Raw genomic sequence first — 22,062 nt, 5'->3', positions numbered from 1 at the left:
AAACAGCTAACAGAATCCTTCGGGATTGTGGGTCAGCGTAACGATCGGCTGCCAACTCATGCGTCAGCAGATATTATGTGCTACGTGGGATTTGTTAACCGAAAAGTACATTTGACATGGTCAATGCTCATCTGATTTGTTTGTCCAAGACCACAAATCAATAACTGGTGCCAACAAAGCGCTTGTCGGAGAAGCCACAGTAATGAGAGCTATGAAGTACGACGGTTAAGCCATTGTAGCGCGCACCACGGAAAAGGCGTGGGCAGTGTCTTCCTTGGCTGTATGGGTTGGCAGTGGGATGTGGCCACATGAACGTATGCTCAAAGTCCATTTATCGGTGAGTTTTGACAGGTGTCTCTCCCATTTCACTTTAAAACATCATGGCTTTGGCCGCCACTAAGAAGCTTGAAATTTTGTCAAATTGGATCAATGGGGGTGCTCGTACAAAGGGGGTGGGGGTACAATGGAGCAACCCGTGCTCTGCCGTCCAAAGGTAAAATCCCATATGTTCATTTCTGGTCATTTTACGTTTTTATGTCATCTGATTCGTCTTCTCATACTGAGTTCGGACATTTAAAACAAAAGCTGAAATCTGCATAGGCTTTTTGATAAAAGAAAGGGCTAAAAGCTTGTGAAAATTTCAACCGATGGGCTTTATTACCAAATCCAGCATGAATAGGACATATCAGACGACATAAAACGTAAAACAGCCAATAATTAACACATGAGGTTTATGTTTGGAAGGCAGCCCTGGACGGAACAGCGCCGTATTTGAACCAGCATTTGTATTTTCGATCGTGTGGCTGTTTACAACGTGAGCGTGCATTGGCCTTCGCCCATCCTGAGGATGTTTAATGCACCCCATCACTCTCCCAAACCACTCATCAGATTTTATGAAACGTGTGCTGCTTAAGTTGATATGCCCTTATATACATGAGCTGCACGTTTAGCCTCCCGAAAGCTGGGACTGCTGAGCTATGACTTCGTTCTGACAAATTTGCGCCAGAAAATATGATGGACGATCAGTACGATTCGGTGCGTTCTCGGTGTTCAGGCCGCCAGTACAGTGGCGAGGATACAGAGGCAGGAGGCAGTGGCTACACTACGACTTTGGACACATAAGCACAAGCCGCTGGTGGGCGTATTAAAACTGGATGCAAAATGTTTGGCGCCACACATGTCCACCCAGCTTATGGAAGTTTCTGTGTCCCTGGTGTGCGCTTGTGTGGTTGTCTCTTCCAGCAGTTCTGTGTTTGCAAGTATAATGTGTTTTTGTCTGGTGATTATGGTGTAACATTGCATAGCACTACAGGACTGATGCCCTCATCCCTACGAAGGTTATTTAAGGTCAAGGTATAACCAATGGGTGGAACAGCGCGACACCTAACCTTTTCTAAGACAGTCACTTTCATTTAACGTTTTTGATTTTGCGTCCACCTTCGATTGCAGTCTTTTTTCCGAGTTCACGGTATTGCAAAATGCATGACATCAAAAGGTGGCTCTTCTCGTGCTTATGAGCGTAATGCCAGCATCATATGCACTGGCGCTGATCGAGCTTCGTCCCGGGCCCGCCGCGCCGTCCAAAGCCGGACCTGGTCTCCCTGTTGACGCCGTAACGTACACCAGCCGCCAGCGGAGTGCTACCTGTTGTCTCGGCCGGCATACTGAGCTACTCCGGCTCGGCGAGGTGGCATGTCAAAACAACGTCACCAGCATTGTGTATTAACTTTCGCCGGGCGGGGTATGCCACCACCCGGGGAATTTCTAACAGCACGGGAAACTGACAAGAGGCAACACCGTGAACTTCGGCATAGCTCATGATAGGTTCGCTGCGCATGTGCTGTTGACAAGTTTGATCCCGCATTACGTCACGTTTTTGAGTCACGCCATTATATGTGAAGGCTTGTAAGGCCATAGCTACATCAACAGCTGGTTATGCACCGTTCATTACCTGTAAACAGTACTTCTGGGCACAAAATCAGAATCAACTTGCACATCTTGGACACACGGGTCGTTTGTACCAATCGATGACATCAACAGGTCAATTAAAGCAGTCACCTGGGTATCAGATCCTGGGTGTAATTAATGATGGCATTGGACCCTTCATGATTTTTTTAGACGGTTGATAGCAGTGGATCTGATTCAGAACACAATCGTATTTCAAGTCGGTTGCAAAAGTGCATTCTAGCCCCCGAAAAGTTTTGCATATTTCCAAACCTTAAGATGAACGTGATCTTAAAAGTCAGTGGCTGGCATAAAAATTTCAAGCCGGACATGTCGGGTTCTTGGTCCGGTCCCAGCTGAACTTAGGACCAAATAACGGGAAGATGATAACCTACTGATACCCAACGCCGTCCGCGCCGCAAGTTGAAATAGCTCCTGCCTGGCGAACATTAACAGGATTGGATATTGCGAAAATTAAATAATGAAGCATTAGGAACGTGCTTAACACCTCCTGAATGTGCATGTAACTGGCTGGAACATCCATAAATCAGAAGCCTCAGAGGGTATGAGGTTATTACGCCTCGCGGACGTGTTGTTTCAGCTGAGGGCGGCTCCCCTCCCAGCACGTTATGCTTCGGTCGCGGCTATTTGCTTGGTAGTGCCAGGAGTGCCGCCTGATGGTGGAGGGATGCAAGAGGCGATTTACTTAAGTAATAGTGAATACAGCACAATCGAGGTCAGTTTGCGCGATTGCTGTGTGCGTGAAAAGTTAAGTCTGTGCTTCACAGGTGTTTTTCGCCATGCGGAACCATCCAGCCGTGAAACTTGGGATCTTCAGTTAGCGTCTAAGTGAAAGGAGACAAAAAAATCCAGGCTACAAATCACAAACATATAGAGACAACATAAAACGCACTGCATACTGCGGAAGTTCCGTCTCTAAAACACGAATAAATAACCACAACAATATAGCTGTCGGACGTAAGCACTCATGCAACGTCGAGTGGTGCATACCATGCTGTTGTTCACCGAATTTGCAGTTATTTCCCCGGTGAAAATTGTGTAACGACTTTTTCATTGTACGCGGACATTGCAATGCTTCATATATCTCGCTATACAGAAGCTTGCAATGATATGGATTTTAAAGCCTGAGACTTTGAACTCAGCATGAGTTGTACATTGGAAGGATCACTCATGCTTCGCTAAAAGAGCAACCATTCACACAGCGGAAACATTCTTCCTTTGCCGCCATCTTTCAGAATAGGCGCGTAGATTCACGTATGAGCTAGAAGCGTCCTGGAATTAAGTTCTTGAAAAACATCATGGATTGAAAAATCCAAAGGAGCATACCACGTAACGAAGGTCTGCTTCAAAATATAAAGCCCATCTCTGTTTGAGTACACGATCCCCACGTAACTATGCCGTGTGTTTAGAGTCGCTCTGACTCTGAGGCGTCAGTCATGGCTTGTGGCTCAGCGCCTACCGCCCGAGGCGTCAGCCGGGGTTTGCGGCTCAGCGCCTACCTCACGAGGCGTCAGCCGTGGCTTGTGGTTCAGCGCCTACCTCCCGAGGCGTCAGCCGTGGCTTGCGGTTCAGCGCCCACCGCCCGAGGCGTCAGCCGTGGCTTGCGGCTCAGCGCCTGCCGCCCGAGGCGTCAGCCGGGGCTTGCGGCTCAGCGCCTACCTCCCGAGGCGTCAGCCGTGGCTTGTGGCTCAGCGCCTACCGCCCGAGGCGTTAGCCGTGGCCTGCGGCTCAGCGCCCACCGCCCGAGGCGTCAGCCGGGGCTTGCGGTTCAGCGCCTACCGCCCGAGGCGTCAGCCGTGGCTTGCGGCTCAGCGCCTGCCGCCCGAGGCGTCAGCCGGGGCTTGTGGCTCAGCGCCCACCGCCCGAGGCGTCAGCCGTGGCTTGCGGCTCAGCGCCTACCTCCCGAGGCGTCAGCCGGGGCTTGTGGTTCAGCGCCTACCTCCCGAGGCGTCAGCCGTGGCTTGTGGTTCAGCGCCTACCTCCCGAGGCGTCAGCCGTGGCTTGTGGTTTAGCGCCTACCTCCCGAGGCGTCAGCCGTGGCTTGTGGTTCAGCGCCTACCTCCCGAGGCGTCAGCCGTGGCTTGTGGTTCAGCGCCTACCGCCCGAGGCGTCAGCCGTGGCTTGCGGCTCAGCGCCTACCGCCCGAGGCGTCAGCCGTGGCTTGCGGCTCAGCGCCTACCTCCCGAGGCGTCAGCCGTGGCTTGTGGCTCAGCGCCTACCGCCCGAGGCGTCAGCCGTGGCTTGCGGCTCAGCGCCCACCGCCCGAGGCGTCAGCCGGGGCTTGCGGCTCAGCGCCTACCTCCCGAGGCGTCAGCCGTGGCTTGCGGCTCAGCGCCTACCGCCCGAGGCGTCAGCCGTGGCTTGCGGCTCAGCGCCTACCTCCCGAGGCGTCAGCCGGGGCTTGCGGCTCAGCGCCTACCGCCCGGTGCGAAGCGCGGCTAGCCTTCGAAAAGCCATATTGACGCGTTTCCACTGACGTCCAATAACTTCTTTTTGAGTCAATTTGTGTTGCTTACATATTCGCAAAAAAAAAGTATGAGATCTATGGAGATTTGCGGAACTGCAGAATACGGCGTTTTACCAACCCTCTTCCACCCATTCACAGGCCTCGTATCAAACCATATTTTCTTAAAAGGTTCAATCCAGCTCTTCTCTGGTTTTACCTATCTTATCGCTAAACGGTCCCAGTTAGAGCGGTAGGCTTTCGCGACGTTTCGCAACTATCAATTAGGTATGTTCTGATAGCAATTTGACGCCCGTCATTGCCTAGGGCCGGCTTAAGGTGTAATTTATGAGATGTATGTCACAACATGTCGCGGTCGGGTCTTCGACATTCCTTGGCCAAGTACTTCCCTACTATTGAAAATGGATGGCCTTCTTACATAGGTTTCCGTAGTAAAACACATCAAAATTATAAATTGCCACGTTTGTTAAATAAGGATATGTATGTGCCGTATTCATGTTATAAGTTTGCTTGATGTACACAATTTTGTTAGTAGTTTCGTTTCGTTTTCCGTGCTGAAACCCTCATCGTATGACAGTTGTTAGCTTGTTACTAGCCGTGCATTTTATGTCGAATACAAAACATTACAGATGTGGATGAGCGCGAGACATGCTCGAAATCCGGGAAAGGTGTGGGTCACATGCACAGATTTCAGTGTGGGCACAGCTTTGACCGGGTTACCATGCCTGCCTGCCACAAAATGCCTGTAATATCTCAGCGGAGCTCATGTGATGCAGAGTAGTATATTTCAGGACGCTGGGTGGTTTTAAGTACTTAGGTGTTGAGAGATAACAGCAGCAGTGAGAATTTTTGACATACGTATCGGATATGCGCTCTACCCCAACAAGTCAGTACATGCTGTATCTGTTATGAGGCTCGTGTGCTCGTGAGCTCGTGCGCTAGAGGCTCGTGTGCTGTGCTGTGCTGACACTCGATGCGCCGAGCGATAATAGGAGGGGTTATTTCGTTGGCTGTCGGAAGAATTAACACATTGCATTGACTTAGATAATAACCTAAAGGTGTCTCGGATTTGCGTGCCAAAAATTGTTTGGTTGATGGAAACATGTGGAAAGTTGAGACCCGCCTTTCTAATTCATTTGCTTTTTGTCGTTCTGGCCTAATCAGGTACCCGATGAGAGGCAGGTATCAACTGGCGGCACTTCCATTAAGTAAATATTACAGTACAGCACGCTGCGACGAAAGCCAAGGCACACGAGTGGTAAGATTTCCGGTGTTCATGATTTTTGCCAGGCAAAAGCTAACCCTGCCTAAAATAGTGAATGTGCTGGAGAGCACAGTTTCTGAGGTGGTTTAAAGTGCCCTTCCAAACACCTCACGTTTTGTATCATCGCTGCAGCACATCGATCCTGAACGGCAGCACGGATACTCTGGTCAAAACCAGTTTGCATACGCCGGCGTCTCGCAGCCTGACAGCTGACCGTTCGCTTCACTCGAGTCTGGCTCTCACCGGTGACTGCTAGGCTGGCTCTCACCGGTGACCTTACTAGGCTGGCTCTCACCGGTGACCTTGCTAGGCTGGCTCTTACCGGTGACCTCGCTTGAGGTTGACCGTCATTGGTGGTCAGGAGTGGTCAAAGTGTACTTTTTGTCGCCGACCAAATTTTTGGAGGCAAACTGTCACCAGTAGCGTAATGTGATACCATATGACAACATGGTCATTAAGTTCATGCCCAGGAGCGTCCTCAGTAATCAGCCTATCACCGAAAGTCTCTTTCATCACAGCAATTTTCAATATCATGCATATAAACGACACGTTCAGGCATACGCTGCCTTAAACATATGTCAAGATAAGTGCTGCTGCTAGGAAAGCAGGCGCACCTGCCCTAGACTAGTGGGGCCTCATGTTTAAACTCAATCTTTGGCTGGATATGCTTTCCTCGACCGCAAACAAACAGCGAAGGGCCTTAATAGCCATGGCAGCAGAATGCATGGCAGATTCCGAACCAGTAGCAAACGGCAGTGGGAATGACGTCAGATATAGGGGTCCCTACGAGGCCATGCCCCCTTATAAAAATCTCGTTTGTGCTTCGAGCCCCATCTCAGTCGTCATCAAACTACCATCAAACGTCATCCATCGTACGTTTGGCATGCTCCAAGTCTGGTGCGACATGTTTTGACTGGTGGGCGCCTTTCGCCGCGCCCCGACATCTAAATTGCATCGAAATTTGTCAACAACTTCACAGCAGGCGGATAGCTCTTTCTGAACAAGTTAATCACCCTGACAGGAGGGGGAGGGCGGGCGATGCGCCATCCCCTCCCCCCCATACGGTTTCCCGAGCATACCAATGCGGCATATTGTGCGGTCCTGCTCAAATCTTTGGCAGCCTCTTGGCCATCTTTTGTACGCATGCTGACACCGAAAAAGTGTTCCTAGCAATTATGGTTTCACAGAAAAGCTGTTTTTCGACCATTGCGAGACGATTCAAGGCCGGCAGGTGCCGCGGGGGGCAAGCGACGATTCTGCGGACCCTGCGCGGGGGGTTGGCACTGTTACATGAACGAAATCTCACATGATGAATATAGGCTCCAAACAGGTAAAACTACATGCCATTGTACTAAAAAATAAACAAGGGACCTCTTTATGTTCCATGCCGCTTAATTGTATGGTTTCGTATATATGAATATGCAAAGCTGATGTTTGGTGTTCAGGAAAATGACCTTCGACTTGGTCTAGTGGGTCAGTTAACAACAGGAGGCTTCGTACCAAACGCGAAATCTCGCTAAAGGCAGTTCACTGTTTGTTTGTTTTGTTGCGAGGCTTTACCTTTTTTAGTTTGCAAACGTAAGAGAATCCCCTTCCACCAATCCGCATCACAAAAACCGGCGTAGGATTAAAGTTGTTGGCTGCCATCCTTTTTTATTTATCTGATATACATTGGTGTAAAAATAAGCATTTCAGATCACCAAAACATTAACTGCTACAGCAGAAACATTGTTAGAGATTCAAACAGCTGGCCAAAAATTGTTTTTGCATGCAAGTAGCATGCAAATCTAAGATTATCTGTGATGTCTGTCATGCACAATGCAGGTGTGTTAATTAAAATTAATTTCTGGGGCACTACCGAATATCTACGTTGAGTTGCGCTCCCCTCAATGCTGATTCCCTTTCCCCCAGCCAACATTTCTAGCTGAAAAATTACAAAAAAAGTAGGAGAGAAATCTAACTACAACACAAAACCACCCTCTCTGGACTTAATTTATTGACCATGATCCATGGTCTGCTCTATCTTCACATAATCATGCATAAAAAACTGACGCTCCTGTCATAATGTCAACACTTCACAAACCACCTAAATTTTTACTGTCAATGTATACTACATGTAAGGTAGGCTGTCTGTCTTCACAGCCTGTACTTAAATGTATGCAGTGATTATGCTAATGGTTCCATCAGTACAGTTCTACAATTCATTGGTAGCAAAAAGACCAATGAAACATGCCATGTTTGCATCCATACAATGCCATGCTCACAAGTGCACAGAAAATATGCACACGAATGACCACTGCAGAAGAAATGACTTCCAGATCTTTCCTGTTACAGCACGGGTGCTAGCATCGGGAAATAGCCAGCATTGTCCTCAGAGACAACCAATTACCAACCTTTCACTGACCTCATAGGACAGTTGGGCCACAATACCATAAAACCTCCTGCGACTTGAAGTAAAATTCTTGGCCAAGTGGGAGGCGACAGTGAAACCTGTACCCCTCCCCCCCCCTTTCATTACGTTACCACTCCACTCCTCGCTTGCATTGCCTCTCATGGCCTACATCATTGGGTATCATATAAGTTTCCAGCAACCAAGATTCATGTTATCAAAGGTTGAACTGTGAATAATTGTTTAAAAGCTGTCAAAACATTGATGAAATAATTGCATTTCAGGCAGGGGCATAGTTTTTGAAGATAGGTTAGGGAGCAATGAAAAATTATGCAATATTTCCCAAAATATGGATGTCTGCCGGATAAGCACACTTTTTCACAAACTTAAGGGGAGGGATGGAGCTCTGAACCGAGTAGGAAGTAGGAACATCCCTGATTTAAAGATCTATGTGACTGGTAACCATTCTCAATCAGGACAAGCACAAAAGTGGCATAAATTGCTATTTTATAATTATTATCACCTCCTTTTATTCTCCCTCATAAGGAGTGCCATCAGGCTTCAACATCAAATATACGGTTCTTTGAAAGGGAAGAAGGCTGGCCGCTTGTGACTGCTTCACTGAGTTAACAGGCTTTTCGGTGTCTTGGAAAGGCGGTTTGCACAATCACAGGTACATTTCTACCTTGATTTGATGATCCCGCCGACTTACCCCAAACTGTCAACGCCTCTCGTCGCTGAGGACAAGATGCTGAATCGCAGCACAGCGAACGAAGTAAACAAGAAATTCAACGCTAGGAGGGTATTCATGACACTGTGCTGCAAATGCCTCTTGCAAAGATGCAGTGCATTGAAGATCACCGCCCCGCTCATATCAGTCGCATGTCAACAATTAAAACACGCCCCTACGGCCAGGTGAATCTCCATATCTAGATCGTTTTCAGTACCTTATACTGTCTAGTTTGGGGCACTAAGAGTCGGCTGTTAAAAACGGCGAATCGGCCGACCGGCCGGGCCACTGGAATACACTGATTTGTCGCCGACCTGTCACTGAGTCAGCCGACCAACTAAAAATCATAAGATATTTTTGTCGCCGGGTTGGAATGAAACCTACAAAGATGCCAGGGTGCCGTAGAATACGGTAAAGAGTCTTTACAGAAAGCGTTCGTGTTGTGCGACGAAAGTTATCACCATGGAGGCAAAATATCTATGTATGGAGACCTCATGTTATGTTTTGCATAGGGTGCTGTTTTTTCGTCTTGGTCGTCACCAAAATTTGCTGTCCAAAAACATTTTTGACACCAAGTTTCGCGTGAATACGTGCATTTTTGTCGCCGACCTTATCCACCAGGTCGGCAGGTTTTGTCACCCCTGCCGGTGACTTTGGTTGAGGTTAGCTGTCACCGGTGGTTTTGCTCGAGGTTGGCTCTCAGTGATGGCCTGGCTCAAGACTGGCTCTCACCGTTGGCTTCGCTCGAGGCCGACTCTCACCGGCGGCTTTGCTCGAGGTTGACTCTCGTCGGTGGCTTTGCTAGAGGCTGGCTCTCACCGGTGGCTACGCTCGGGACTGGCTCTCACCGGTGGCTTCTATCGAGGTTGGCTCTGTCGCGCCAAAATCGGCCCGTCCCAATCCCCAGCCAGGAAGCCCCAGCCAGTTCAACTGGACAGGCATCAAGTGTTCAACTCCGCACGATTTTAGCTTATCTTCGTGTCAAATATTCATAAGCATTGCAATTTGAGTTAAAAGATCTGTCTAAAACACCCGCGTGCTGGTGCATGAAAAGGAATTCTGTGATGCCTCACTTGAGAAGTTAATGTAGTTTGCCCGAATGCAGCCTGTGATGTATGTTGGGTCTTTGAGAAAAATCAGTTGGAACCAAGTGAAGGAACCAATTGAGGTTTTTCTGAGTGATTGAAACATTTTCAATCCGCAAAGCATATTCATGCGCAGAAGGAAGCAGAAGTAAACCACCACAATTAGGCGAACCGTAACCGGTGGAAAAGAACAGCAATTTATTTGCGCAGCACAACGAAATTATTCATTATAAGAATTTAAATTCCCATGATGACAGCGAACTGATGATCTCGTTGTTATTTCTGTTGTAACATATTTAACTCACGGCATTAAGGCTATTCAAGATCATAATGCATTCATCAAAAATATGCAAACTCCCTCATCATAATAAAATAAATCATTTGTAGGCAGATAATAGGCAGATTGTTTGGCTTGTTATATACTTAATTTGTGTGACTCCTGTAATGATAACGCTACTGTTATCGCATTTGAACTGTGCTCTAAACTAGGAAGGAATAGACATGCTCCTGGATTTACCTCTGGGGTTTTTACATTAGTCTGCATTCATGTACATATTGTCAACAAATAAAAACACTTGTTATCAATCATTGGTACTTGGTTGAGAGCAACTGTCTCTCATTTGTAAGTGGGATTACCAGCCATGTGGAACAAACCTTATGAATGCACGCTTTTGTGGAATTGACCTTAGTTTGTCCCCAAAACATTCTACTTGTCCGCACCAACGACGAGATCGACTATACAGTTGCCAGCTGCGCGGGAGTTGTGACTTCGAGACTGCGGTAGCTCGGAGTCGGGACGGAAGCGGAAGCAATAGCACAAAGCTGCAAACTGAGAGACAATCAAAACCTGCCCCTCAGCTGTACTGTTCAATGGAGATTGCTGCTCTCCAAGTTTTTAGAAATCTGGACACCCGCTAGGTGCGGTGCGCTCATCGCGACCGCAAGAACACTTTTGTCAAATTCGTCCTGAGCGTCTCAAATTTCCTCATTTCAAACAGCCATTGTCCCAGAGTTTTCTCCAGATGCAGGTCGGATCAGATGTCATGCTTACGAATAAAGGATCATAGTTTCTTAAATAAGGTTGTCTTTGGTCCAAACCACCTAAGGCGGCACTAATGGTTCACCGGCATCAGACTGGTAATAGCGTTGTCTTACAACAAATTTGCATGAGAGTTTTCATGATAGTAGGTCCACAAGAACGCCCTGTTTAAAAGACCCGAATCGAGCGGAGGCCTGGGTACTTTGGCTTCATGGCTTCAATGCAACCAATACACGAGCCGACAGCAGCTCCAACGCTTAGCCGCACCACGCGGGCAGCACATTCGGTGGGCTGTTCATAGCTCAAACTGATTGGTTAGCCGGCGTTAGTCCTGTTGTTACGGCTATGCTTGAAGTGAAATAGACTTAAAGCGCCTTGAAGTTGTTATCATGCTCGGAATTAAATCAAAATAAGAAGCTTTCTGCACGCGTGGCCCATTTACACCTTCAGTGCCATGCACAGCGGTGTGTAGTTGCACGTTGTGCACGCAAACCCAACCGCACAAACACCAATGGTCACGGGCGTTCTCAGACTTCGATTTCATCAGCGTGCCGCTCTCATTCCCTCCTCACATCACCCATCGTAAATGGCCGCCGAGAACTGCGGCTGTAAATGATGCAAGTGGCGGGCCGGGGATCCGCGGGGCTGGGCGATCGATCGGAGCCCGGCTGTCAGCTGTCAGCACAGGGCTTAGCCCCCACAGACTTGCCGATGAGGAGCGTTCACCGGTCCTCTTGGCATGCCCGCACCCGTCCGGTATCTCGCATGGTCATAGCCGTACCCGTCCCATGTATCGCATGGTCGTACCCTCTCCCACCCTCTGCCTTTGGAATTGAGCCGTCACTCGCGCATCAACCGTGCGTTTGCCATTCTTCCAAGTGCTGTATAGAAAGAGCATGAATGCATTTATAAGCGAAATAGGTTTTACATGATGTTTTTCTCTTTCTTGTGTTAAATTGTATCATACATTATAACTTCATTCTACATAATCACAGTCAGCGGCGAGTAACACTCGCGAACTATCCCACTGAGCCTGCAGTTCTCAATATACAGCGCAATTCACTTGGCAGCGGGATTTGCTCAGTGATAGGACTTAAACAATCCAAAATTTCACTCATATTTCCGCAGCTGGCACATATACTTACGGCCTTGAGCTCATGTGTCCTCGGATAAAATGTGAATGCATGGATTGGCTACGAATGAAACCTACTGCTAGCTTGCCTCAACTTTCGGCCATGGTAATAATATCACAATCCTTGTTTATAGTGGCCATGCCCAATTTGGAAGGGTCTAATATGCAATTGTCACGTAACTGAGCCAATTTTTTCACGACGCACCGGCATATAAATCTCAATAATAATGCGCTAGCAAGTAGCATTCATTCGCTTAATACCCTGTTAATCTGGTTTCATATGCATGCCATTAATATGCATTCATTCGTGTTATGGTTACTCGCGCTGATGTTATGACATCAATATCGAACAGTTTTACGCGAGCTACACGACGCCGCTTTCTGCAGGCCTTGAGCTATATAGTTTGTAAGGCCAAAGGAAGGAAAGCTGTCGGAAACTCTTGCCAGACGAGAAGAAAAACTCCTGGCAAGCGAGCGTGGACCGGTTTATTGAAATAACATTATTTTTAAACTAACTAATCGAGCGAAATGTATGCACTGACGGGCTTTCGTCATGCCGCACGGTTGACTCGGATTCCGTTGGAGAGAATTCAGTGGGAGAGTGGAGAGAATCGTGTCGCAATTCCTTGGTGGTAATATGGTCCGGGTATTCACACATTCAACATCAAGACTATTAAATCAGACTCAAGCCATTTTCACCGGTGAGAGCTGTATGCTCGCTTGAATTGAATTAGATGCCGGCAGATAACGGACCCAGGGGAAACAGGCAGGCTAGTTCTGCGGGAGCCTATCCAGGATGTTATAGTCAGGATGACTCAATGCATATTTCACCTGGAGAAAGATGCCCTTTACATGAAGTGCGGATCATGTACTTAATCTCAAGGGGGCCGGGCGTATGGCGGTATGACTGACGCGCGCAGCGGTATATGTCAGTCACAGTGCCATAGCAATCATGGCTTTCATTTGGGGGTGTTGCCGGCCGTATTTCACGTGTCAGCCCTGCCGGAGTGCGCAAGCCATGCAGCGACGAGAGGAGCCGCCCGAATGAGAGCCTCTACCAGTCAGCCGCCTGCCAGCCTCAGACCACTCCTGACCGCCAGCCTCGGAGTACTCTTGACCGCCAGCCTCTGGCGACCCATGACCGTCAGCCTCAGACCACTCCTGACCGCCAGTCTCGGAGTACTCTTGACCGCCAGCCTCTGGCTACCCCTGACCGCCAGCCTCAGACCACTTTCGACCGCCAGCCTCAGGCCACTCCTGACCGCCGGCCTCGGAGTACTCTTGACTGCCAGCCTCGGAGCACTCCTTATCGCCAACCTAGAACCGTTTCTGACCGCCAGCCTCAAACCGCTTCTAACCGCCAGCCTCGGACCACCCCTGCCCGCCAGCCTTGGACCACCCCTGACCACCAGTTTCCCGGTCTTCCAAGTTACTAAAATCGCGAGGTGGCTACGGAGCGCAGCGCGATGCACTCCAATAGATCAACTGCTACCGATCTCTCAAGTGTGCCCGCGTTGTCCCAGTGCCAGGGCGGCATGACACGATGGATTGCAAGATTCTTGCGAAGGTGTCTGAGGGAACATAAAAGGTCCGTTATCTGCCCTGTCCCTGCCCCGTTGCCAGTTAAGCACGTGAGAGTCCAGACCCAGCCGCACCTTGTTGGCCCATGAACAGCGAACGGTCATTTGGACGCAGATCAGTCTCAGTGGCCCGGACGTGAGGTCCCCGTGCTGTGCCCGTCCGTGCCGGCCTATCGGCCGACAGCGATCGGGGGCATGATATGGAGCGAGAGATCGTGGCCGCCTGACCACCTCCACGGCCGCCGCACGAGTCGCACGCCTTCGTGGCCGGGCCGCTGTTTGGCATTCCACCTCCGCACGGCTCGGCGGAGGATTCACCGTAAATTGCGGACTGATTCTGCTGCGAGAGTTGACATGTGACTCGTCGTGTCGAGCGCGGGTGCAACACAGGTGGACCGCGCTGCGCCCGTTGTCGCGCCGCTGCTCGGCTCGCCTTCCCGGCGGGCTCGTGGCGGGTAACCGCAGCCTTCCAGGCGGATCCATCACCTGTAATCGCGTTAGTGATTGACGTCTGACTGGTTACGGAGCGGTGTCGGAAGGAAGTCCTCGGTAAGTCAGTTAGGCGAGGTCGCTGGCCCGGTCCCTCGGTGCGTGACACGGTCGCTCCCACGGGCCGGAGCTCTGGACCTGCCACCGCGTCAGGTCGGCCAGACACGCGTCGCTGGCGGGAGCCCGTGTGGATTATGTTTTGCCCTTGGTTGGATGGGAGAATCCCGAGCTAAATTCCTTATTCCAGTCAGTTCATGAGTATGTCGACTTGTCACTGCCAGTTGCAGCGTAAGCAGTGTTACTCTCCAGCGGCGAACTTATCCAATACGAATACCACATTTATGCCAGTACTGGATAGTTCTGGAAATATTGCTCCTATCGTATACTGAGATCTCGCTGCGGAAAATACTTTGTCTGGGAACCAAACCTCGCGGTACAAAATGGGATTTACAGGTATCATATTTTCTTATTTCGAAACTTGGAACCACAAAAAGGTGCGGAAATATGGAGCAGCTGAATTTGGAATATCCTAACACGTTTGTTGAAAATTTGTAGACATCACGTATCACATCGAGGTCCTATTGGTCATGGTCAAAGCGATTGCATTTTGCGCTCACATGGTCCACTGGGCGCATAACTGAGCTCGTTATGCAGGACGGTGTAATGACACGCGTTTGGCGTAGGTTGTATATTTTTTAGCATTTCTCTGCATTGATTAACTCATAGTGTCATGACAGTACAGCGCGACCTATAAAAGATAAAGAAGCGGTTGCCATCATACGACCCCTAAGAAGACAGGGATCACAAACACAGAGACAAATGCTGCCTGTGAGACCTCTTGTCGGGCGAAAAGGCGAGCAAAACGCTTGCTCGAGGAATGCTGCGATATCGGCACGGGGCCGCGAAACATCAGGCAGCCTGATATTCCGATCGAAGCCAGTATTGAAAGGCATCTGAACAACACATTTATAATAACAAAAGAGATCGCCTCTGCCCTTACACGGTGTCCAGAAAGGCACGTCCGTAGCACCTCTCCGACCCGATCTCTGAAGCACGAGATGCTGTCCATGTTGATGTCTGTTTGCGCGGAGCGGAGCGCGCCCTTTGGTTTACGGCCCAGGGCGGCGCCTCGGGCGATGGACGATGGCGCCCCGGCCGGACTACCGACGGGCCGGCGCCGCGGCGACCGGCAACCGCACCCGCGGGGCTTCGATGACACACCGCTGCTGGGGGTCACCGGCGGCACGCGAGTCGGGAGAGGGGCCGAGCTGACCATGCAGCTCTGCCGTGACCTAGTGATGTTTTTTTTATGCCAGCGCTTCAGTGCCAGGAAAGTTGAAAAAGTTTTTTATCCGGAGACATTTTGTTGCACAAATTTCGACCGCACTCACGTAACACTTCCCACTCAGCCAAGCTACGTCAGGTTTGAAATACACACGCAGTCGGCGGCATATACGGAGGCCTATGCACACGCATCTTGCACACTGTAAAATCACCATCCCGACCACATAACTGGTAAGGACAAACCATCCGAGTCATAAAAATTATCATGGTTACCGTACTCAATCATACAATTAATCGAATTAACCATTCCCTAGGTAAAATAAAATCAACAACAAACAACACCTGTGCGATCTCGGGCGCAGTGTGCAATAGATACACCTGAAACACGGGCGGTTTGTTTTGGCGCTTTGTATCCAGTTGCTTGCTAACTTCATTCCGGAATACAACCGCATACGCGGCATGAACATATCACAGTCAAACGTAAAACGTGGTGCTTTTTCTAACGATTTACAGTCGTTGTATACTTGCCCGTGGTTTACCCTTGAACTGTCGACAATGTTATGTAAAAGCTTTGCAAAGACACCTGTCTTAACCTTTATCGAGAAAAGCTTTGGTTTGGAAGAGCAGTACGCGAACGACCGACCTTCTGCCAAGACCTGTATGTCAAACGTAAAGGAAAAAACAGCTTTTTGATTTTCTGAGAGTTAAAATCATTAAGAATGCAAAGAAAACGAGCGAGCTTGATTGCGACGGGGGATTGGAGGCACTAACACAGACCATGGTACCTTGGCCTTACGGAACGCTGACAGCAGTTGAACGCGCTTGCACACTCCTGGTAAAATCACTGCCTGCCGCAGAAAATGAGGAATGTCTCTGCTGCCTTACGAACTCCGTTCCATTTGGGTATGACAAGGCTGGAGTGCATGTCTTTCAAGTTCAGACGGTGGTAAGATAGAATAAGAACTCATTTTCGTAAAAAACGTTCCTTGAAGAGGGAATAAGTGCCCACGACTTAGAATCTTGGACCAACTGCAGTAACACAAAAAACATGCCGATAAAAATCTGACTAACCTAGATCAAGCTAACAGAGCGCTTCTACTGAGCACTTGCACTTTGGAAACAATCTTCATACGTCTTCATGCCATGTTGTTTGTCGCGCAGTACGATTGTAACAGTTTTCTCATTTTGGGGGGCAGTTCTTGACCGAATAGGCTCAGAAAAACAGGCATGTGAGGAAGGCGACGATGTTTCTCTAGCTTGTCAACCATCACTTTAGGCTAAAACGGTCTTTCTCTAGCTGGTCACATAATATCATAAGGCGGATTAGGATCACCGTACGTTAAGGGCCTGATGTTGCCGGAAAGATCGTGACGAGTAGCAGCAGCGTTGAGAGCGAAACGCTTACACCCTGAACATTATGACATGCAAGGCCTCAATTACTGATTTAACGAGATCCTGACGTGGGATAAACAGAACTGTATTTGTCGCTTTTACCAATCGTCTTACAGAAAAGCATTTCAAAAAGGGCAGAGAGAACATTTATCGAACAAAAAGCATTCAGAACAACTATAGACGGAAGGAAGTGATCGCTGAGACGGATACGTTTCCACAAGGCATAGGCTGATTCAAAATTTAGTTGCTTGAATACAAGAAATTGCCTTCAGATTATACCAGTTTAGTTTTTGGCACGTGGTGCTTCCGACACGTGAATTCTTAAAAAACGTTTCGCATTGCCGATAAGAATCAGTGCGTCTTACGCAAGAGTGCCGAATAAACCATTCCTCCTCTGTCACTTACAGTCTTACGGGAGGACGTTTCTGCGATGACGTTCGAAACCAGTTTGAAATGGAATATTCACGAATGGAGAAAACCTCCGTGAGATCAATTGCTTGCCTTCTGTTGGTTACAATAAACAAAACGATTGAACCCTCTTGCTCTGCACTCATATGGAAGCAGAGTAAAATGCAAGATAGTCATGGCAAACCGAGTGCGACCATTGTGTAAATATCATACATTGCTCACACGATTGCGCTTGCTGTGTGATTGAAGGATTAGGTATCAATAAACTACTCCTTAATTGGAAACAATCTGAAGCTACACAATCCATCGAACCAAGCATTGATAGACATTTATTCCAGAACACACTGAAGCCAGCATTTGTTTACACTTATTCAATATCATGCCACGGGTGGCTACCCACTAGTGCCTCCTTAGTCCCGGATCAACCTCACCACGGTGGTTACACACCTCATGGCAAGACATCTTTACTAGGCAGCGTTCGTAGCCGCAATCCGACCCTGTCTACGCTTCCGTCGCCAGCACCTCGCAGCTGCCGCGTGTCCTGGCGGCTGCTGGGCTGATATCCGCTGACCGCGCAGCTGCAGCGTGTCATGGCGGCTGCTGGGCTGATATCCGCTGACTGCGCAGCTGCAGCGTATCCTGGCGGCTGCTGGGCTGATACCCGCTGACCGTGCAGCTGCCGCGTGTCCTGGCGGCTGCTGGACTGATATCCGCTGTCTGCGCAGCTGCATCGTGTCCGGATCGCCGCTGACTGTGCCTGCTGTTTCAGGATGTTGGTCGAGGGCTGCCTGCCAGTGATGCTGCTCGTGATACTGTCATGCCGACACCATCTGGCGCGGGCGGACGAGGAACATTTCATCAACGACCCACACGGCCTCACTCAGGTCAGCTCACCATAGAGATTATCAAAAAGTACCGGTAACAACATCACAACAAATTGCAACAGACGTAACCATGGCGAGATACCGTTTAGCGCTGAATGGTGGTGCCGAGGATCGAGACCGGAGGAAAGATTTAAGGCGTGGTTATTGCTGAACGCTTTACCGAAACTAAATCATCTCTCTGTGTGAGATGAAGGAAGAATGTTCTGCATCATAAAAGCGGATTACTTGCATCGTGACTTACTTTAGCTGTTAAGCACTCAAAGCGACACGTGGTCATAAACAGACGGTCACAAAGCGTAGTGGAGCACAAGTCAAATTTTTTTGGAAACATAGATGTCTCTGCTACATTTGTTTTTTGGGGAGAAGGTGGTAATTGTCGTCAAATATGGTGGGAAACCGATATCAACATTGGTATTAAGGATCAAAGTCACTTAAAACAGATACAAAGCTGCACCTATGTAAAAGTCTGACGTCAGTAAAAACATGTTAAAAGGTTCGTTTACGTCAATAGCAGAACAAAATGGCTGAGCGCTTTCTTGTGATATGCTCTTCTGAAATTACATTGGACACCGTCAGCGTTTTATTTCATTGCATTAATGTGTTTATGCTACAGCAGCTAAAAGGTGTCATTATATAAGGGACTGTTCTTCTGCGGCTATTATAGCTTGGCCCGGCCGACAGACCTCTCTCCTCAAATAAAGTGGGCCAACCATTCGAAGTCAGGCGGACTCGACGGGAGAAAATGAGCGTAGTCGCATGATGATGAAACCGACTTGGAGTGGTTGCGCAGCCGTTTCTTGTGCCCATTTTTCCACTGTGAATGGCCGCACGTCTTGCTGAGTAAGACAGCCTGTCAAACTTGGTCGGACATATCGGCGCCTGGGACAAATCGCTAGAGCTGGGCAGGACAAATAACTATAAACTAAAGAGCTGAGCTAGAGCTGGGCAGGACAAATAACTATAAACTAAAGAGTCACCGGCAACGCATGGACAATGTGCAGCCCGACACTGAAGGGTGCCATCAATAAACAAAATGTCATCATCGTAGCTTTATACCAAAATAGATCGCATTGACAAATGGCTATTTTAGCTCGGAAATTCGCTGCTTTGGACGAATAGCTTCGTGTGCAATATACGTCGAGCGGAAACTGAACTACATAAGCTGCTGGCGGGGACGGCGCCTCGCGTCACAGCTGCGCGGCCAGTTTTGACAATGGACGCCCCATTCATCTCGATCAGCCAGCTCCAATATAAGTGAAAGGTTTGGCAGCGCGTATCGTGGGTTGTTAAGGGCTGCGACAGTTGGAGTAAGTCTACTTAAAGACGCAGAGACTCGCAACCTCATGGTACTCAATTATGCCATTGTGAACTCAAAAAAGGTATGAACTGCAAAGTCGTGATTTAATCACAGCGTGATGTGATAAACGGCGCCACGCGCAACCACGTGGCTGTGAAAACGTCATTCGAGCATGCAAGAATTCTGACATGATGCGTGCATCACGAAACATAGAACACGGATGTAACCCGAGGGTTCACAGCTCATTTTTCATTAAGTCCATAACGATTTGGTTCGTGGGTGCTTAGAGCTTGCTGATCGAGCTCTTTTCGTAGATCAGTTGTTTGAAATCTTCAGCTGACAATAACCCGTAGCCGTGGACTGTTGATATGCTTGGCATGATCATCCGATGCCGCTGTTGACACCCGACGCCCTTCCCCAGCGATCTGGCCCCGTCTTCGACGACTTCGAGCCTGACGTCTACGACGATGACGAGTTCCACTTCAAGCGCGCGCTCAGCTACGGCCACTTCCGGTTCGGCAAGCGCGCGCCACCGCGGCCGCCGGCCGCCAAGCGGCTGCCCGACTACGGCCACATGAAGTTCGGCCGCCGGTCGCCCGACTACGGCTTCCTCAAGTTCGGCCGGCGCTCGCCCGACTACGGGCACATGAAGTTCGGCAAGCGGGAGGCGCGCGCGCCGGCCAGCTGAACCGGGGCAGCGCGCGGCGCCGCCTGACCGCACCCCCGCCGGGTCCCGCCGGCGGTGGGGAGCGCCACACGCGATCCGGACGCGGACGGCCTGTCGACGTCCCCAAATCGGCGTCAGCTTTCACGTTGTCGGCTTGGGAATTTTTGCTCGAAGTCAAGTTTAGGTTTTGTTGTTGAAATCCGTGCCGCGACTGGAGTGCAAGTTTATGACGCCCATCGATGATTTTTTTTCAAGGGTAAGCTTTTCCTCTTATCGTTGTTGCTGTTTTCGAGTGTGCGAAAATGATTAATCCATTTTGGCTGCAGAAGCAGTGCCAAGAAAATTCATCTCCCGCGGCAGATTTCAAATGTTTTCGGAAGACCTCATTTCTTTGATGGGGTTGCCTAGTTAAAAATCTAGACAGACACGTCGTCGATCGATGTCAGCATCTCAGTCAATCGTCTGATTGGATGGGCCGATCTTATCTGCGATTCATCTGGGCTTTATGTGGAATCGACCAAATAATAATACGTCACGAGTAATTCACAGTGTTCAACAGCATCAGCCCAGTACGGCATTCAGGTTTGAGACACGTCCAGTCTAAATGTTCATCCCGTCAAGATCGAGCATTCGTTCGATACTGCGCCGCCAAGCGTTCGATGCTGCGCTCCGGAGCGGCGGGTCCGGAGGTCGCTGCCTGATCAGATCCCAGTTACAACCGCTTCCCCCGCGCAACACGCAGCCAGACAGTGGCACCCGGCAGCACCCGGCAACGCCGGCTGAAGAGGCGACAGTCTCAAAGCCCGCTCTCGGACGGCTCGGGGAAGGAAGTGTGAGCGGGCCGGGATGCGTGTTGAGTTGGCTGACTACGTCGTGCAGCCCAGTTAGGATGACCCATTGACATGCTGTGGCCACACAAGCAGCCAATCGCAGTCTGATTGCTCTAATGTTGGGATCAGATAAAAGTTGGGCTGCGGCTTCATGCAGCTGTCAAAGGTCAAGAAACCGTGTTCTTCCCAAAGCTGCGTCAGATCCACAAAGCTGTCAGTCGGCGCTCCGTAAATTCTCCCGCAGAAAACTGCTGCTGACGGCCAGCGGCCGGCGCCTAACCTTGATTGCCGCGCTTCACCGGGGGCGCCCAAACCTGAGTTTACAAGACGAACAAATCGCGGAGGAAGTGGATTTTGAGCGAGGCGGTGCGGAGGAAGAAGACGCAGACAGCTCATACATATTAGTTCCTGTCCTCGCCATGCGATGTCAAATGGGCTGCGCATGGTTCTAAAGAATGGTGCCGTAGATTGCGATACGGTTCCTGCCTGGCGTCTCTGGTCGTTCAACTACTTGTCTTGGCGGGTTACGTGCTAGTCTCCAAGATATCGCCAAAGAAGGGCAGGGCCAAGATGGCTCTTTGCGGCTGTAATGGGCCTCATTCGCGGCATTCAACGCCTCTACCGACGTCCTATCTGCGCTGTCGAAAGTAGGGAAGAAGGGGAAATGTCCCAATGAGAAGTGGCAGAAGCTGGCGGCACTGACCCGGCCGTGACCTCATCCGAGGCTGGATGTCACGACCGGGGTCACGCCTACCGCCGACCGGTCTCTGTGACCTATCAACCCGAAACCAGTCAAAGTGCGAATCCACCAGCAGATCCAGCTCGGCGTCGGCGCACAGCTGGTGAGACGAGCGGCGCTCGGGCGCGCGGGAGCCGATGGATTCCCCGCAAAGTGCGCTGGATCCCAGCGACCGCGCCACTGTCCGGTGCGCCGCGCACGGAGCACACCGACGGGCTCCGAACGTTTACGTTCTGCTCCTTTGAGTTTTGACCGTGGCGCGCCCCACTGGAGCACACTACTGCAGTATGATGTGCTCTGTAACGGCCCGAGCACACCGCTGCAGTGTGGTGGTGTGCTCCACTGAGCCTGAGACGCGCGCTGTGCCGTCATACTGTCCTCGTGTCTGGAACCGACGAGTGCTGCGAGTGCGGTGTGCTCCAGC

General features: G+C 49.9%; 1 protein-coding gene across 1 annotated transcript in view; it reads left to right on the top strand.

The window, feature by feature from the left end:
* The window catches only part of Dsk (Drosulfakinin), a 29,423-nt gene that overhangs the window by 7,192 nt on the left and 169 nt on the right, over positions 1-22,062 (top strand). The window contains exons 2-3 of the mRNA XM_037233819.1: positions 17,991-18,105; positions 19,824-20,069. Of these exons, the coding sequence (XP_037089714.1) occupies positions 17,992-18,105; positions 19,824-20,069 (360 nt within the window). The 5' untranslated portion in view covers position 17,991. The remainder of the gene's footprint in view (positions 1-17,990; positions 18,106-19,823; positions 20,070-22,062) is intronic.

This window comes from Pollicipes pollicipes, unplaced genomic scaffold (genome assembly GCF_011947565.3).
Source record: "Pollicipes pollicipes isolate AB1234 unplaced genomic scaffold, Ppol_2.1 Scaffold_7231;HRSCAF=8579_pilon_pilon_pilon, whole genome shotgun sequence".
Lineage (NCBI taxonomy): Eukaryota > Metazoa > Arthropoda > Thecostraca > Pollicipedomorpha > Pollicipedidae > Pollicipes > Pollicipes pollicipes.
This window is presented reverse-complemented; position numbering and strand designations above follow the sequence as displayed.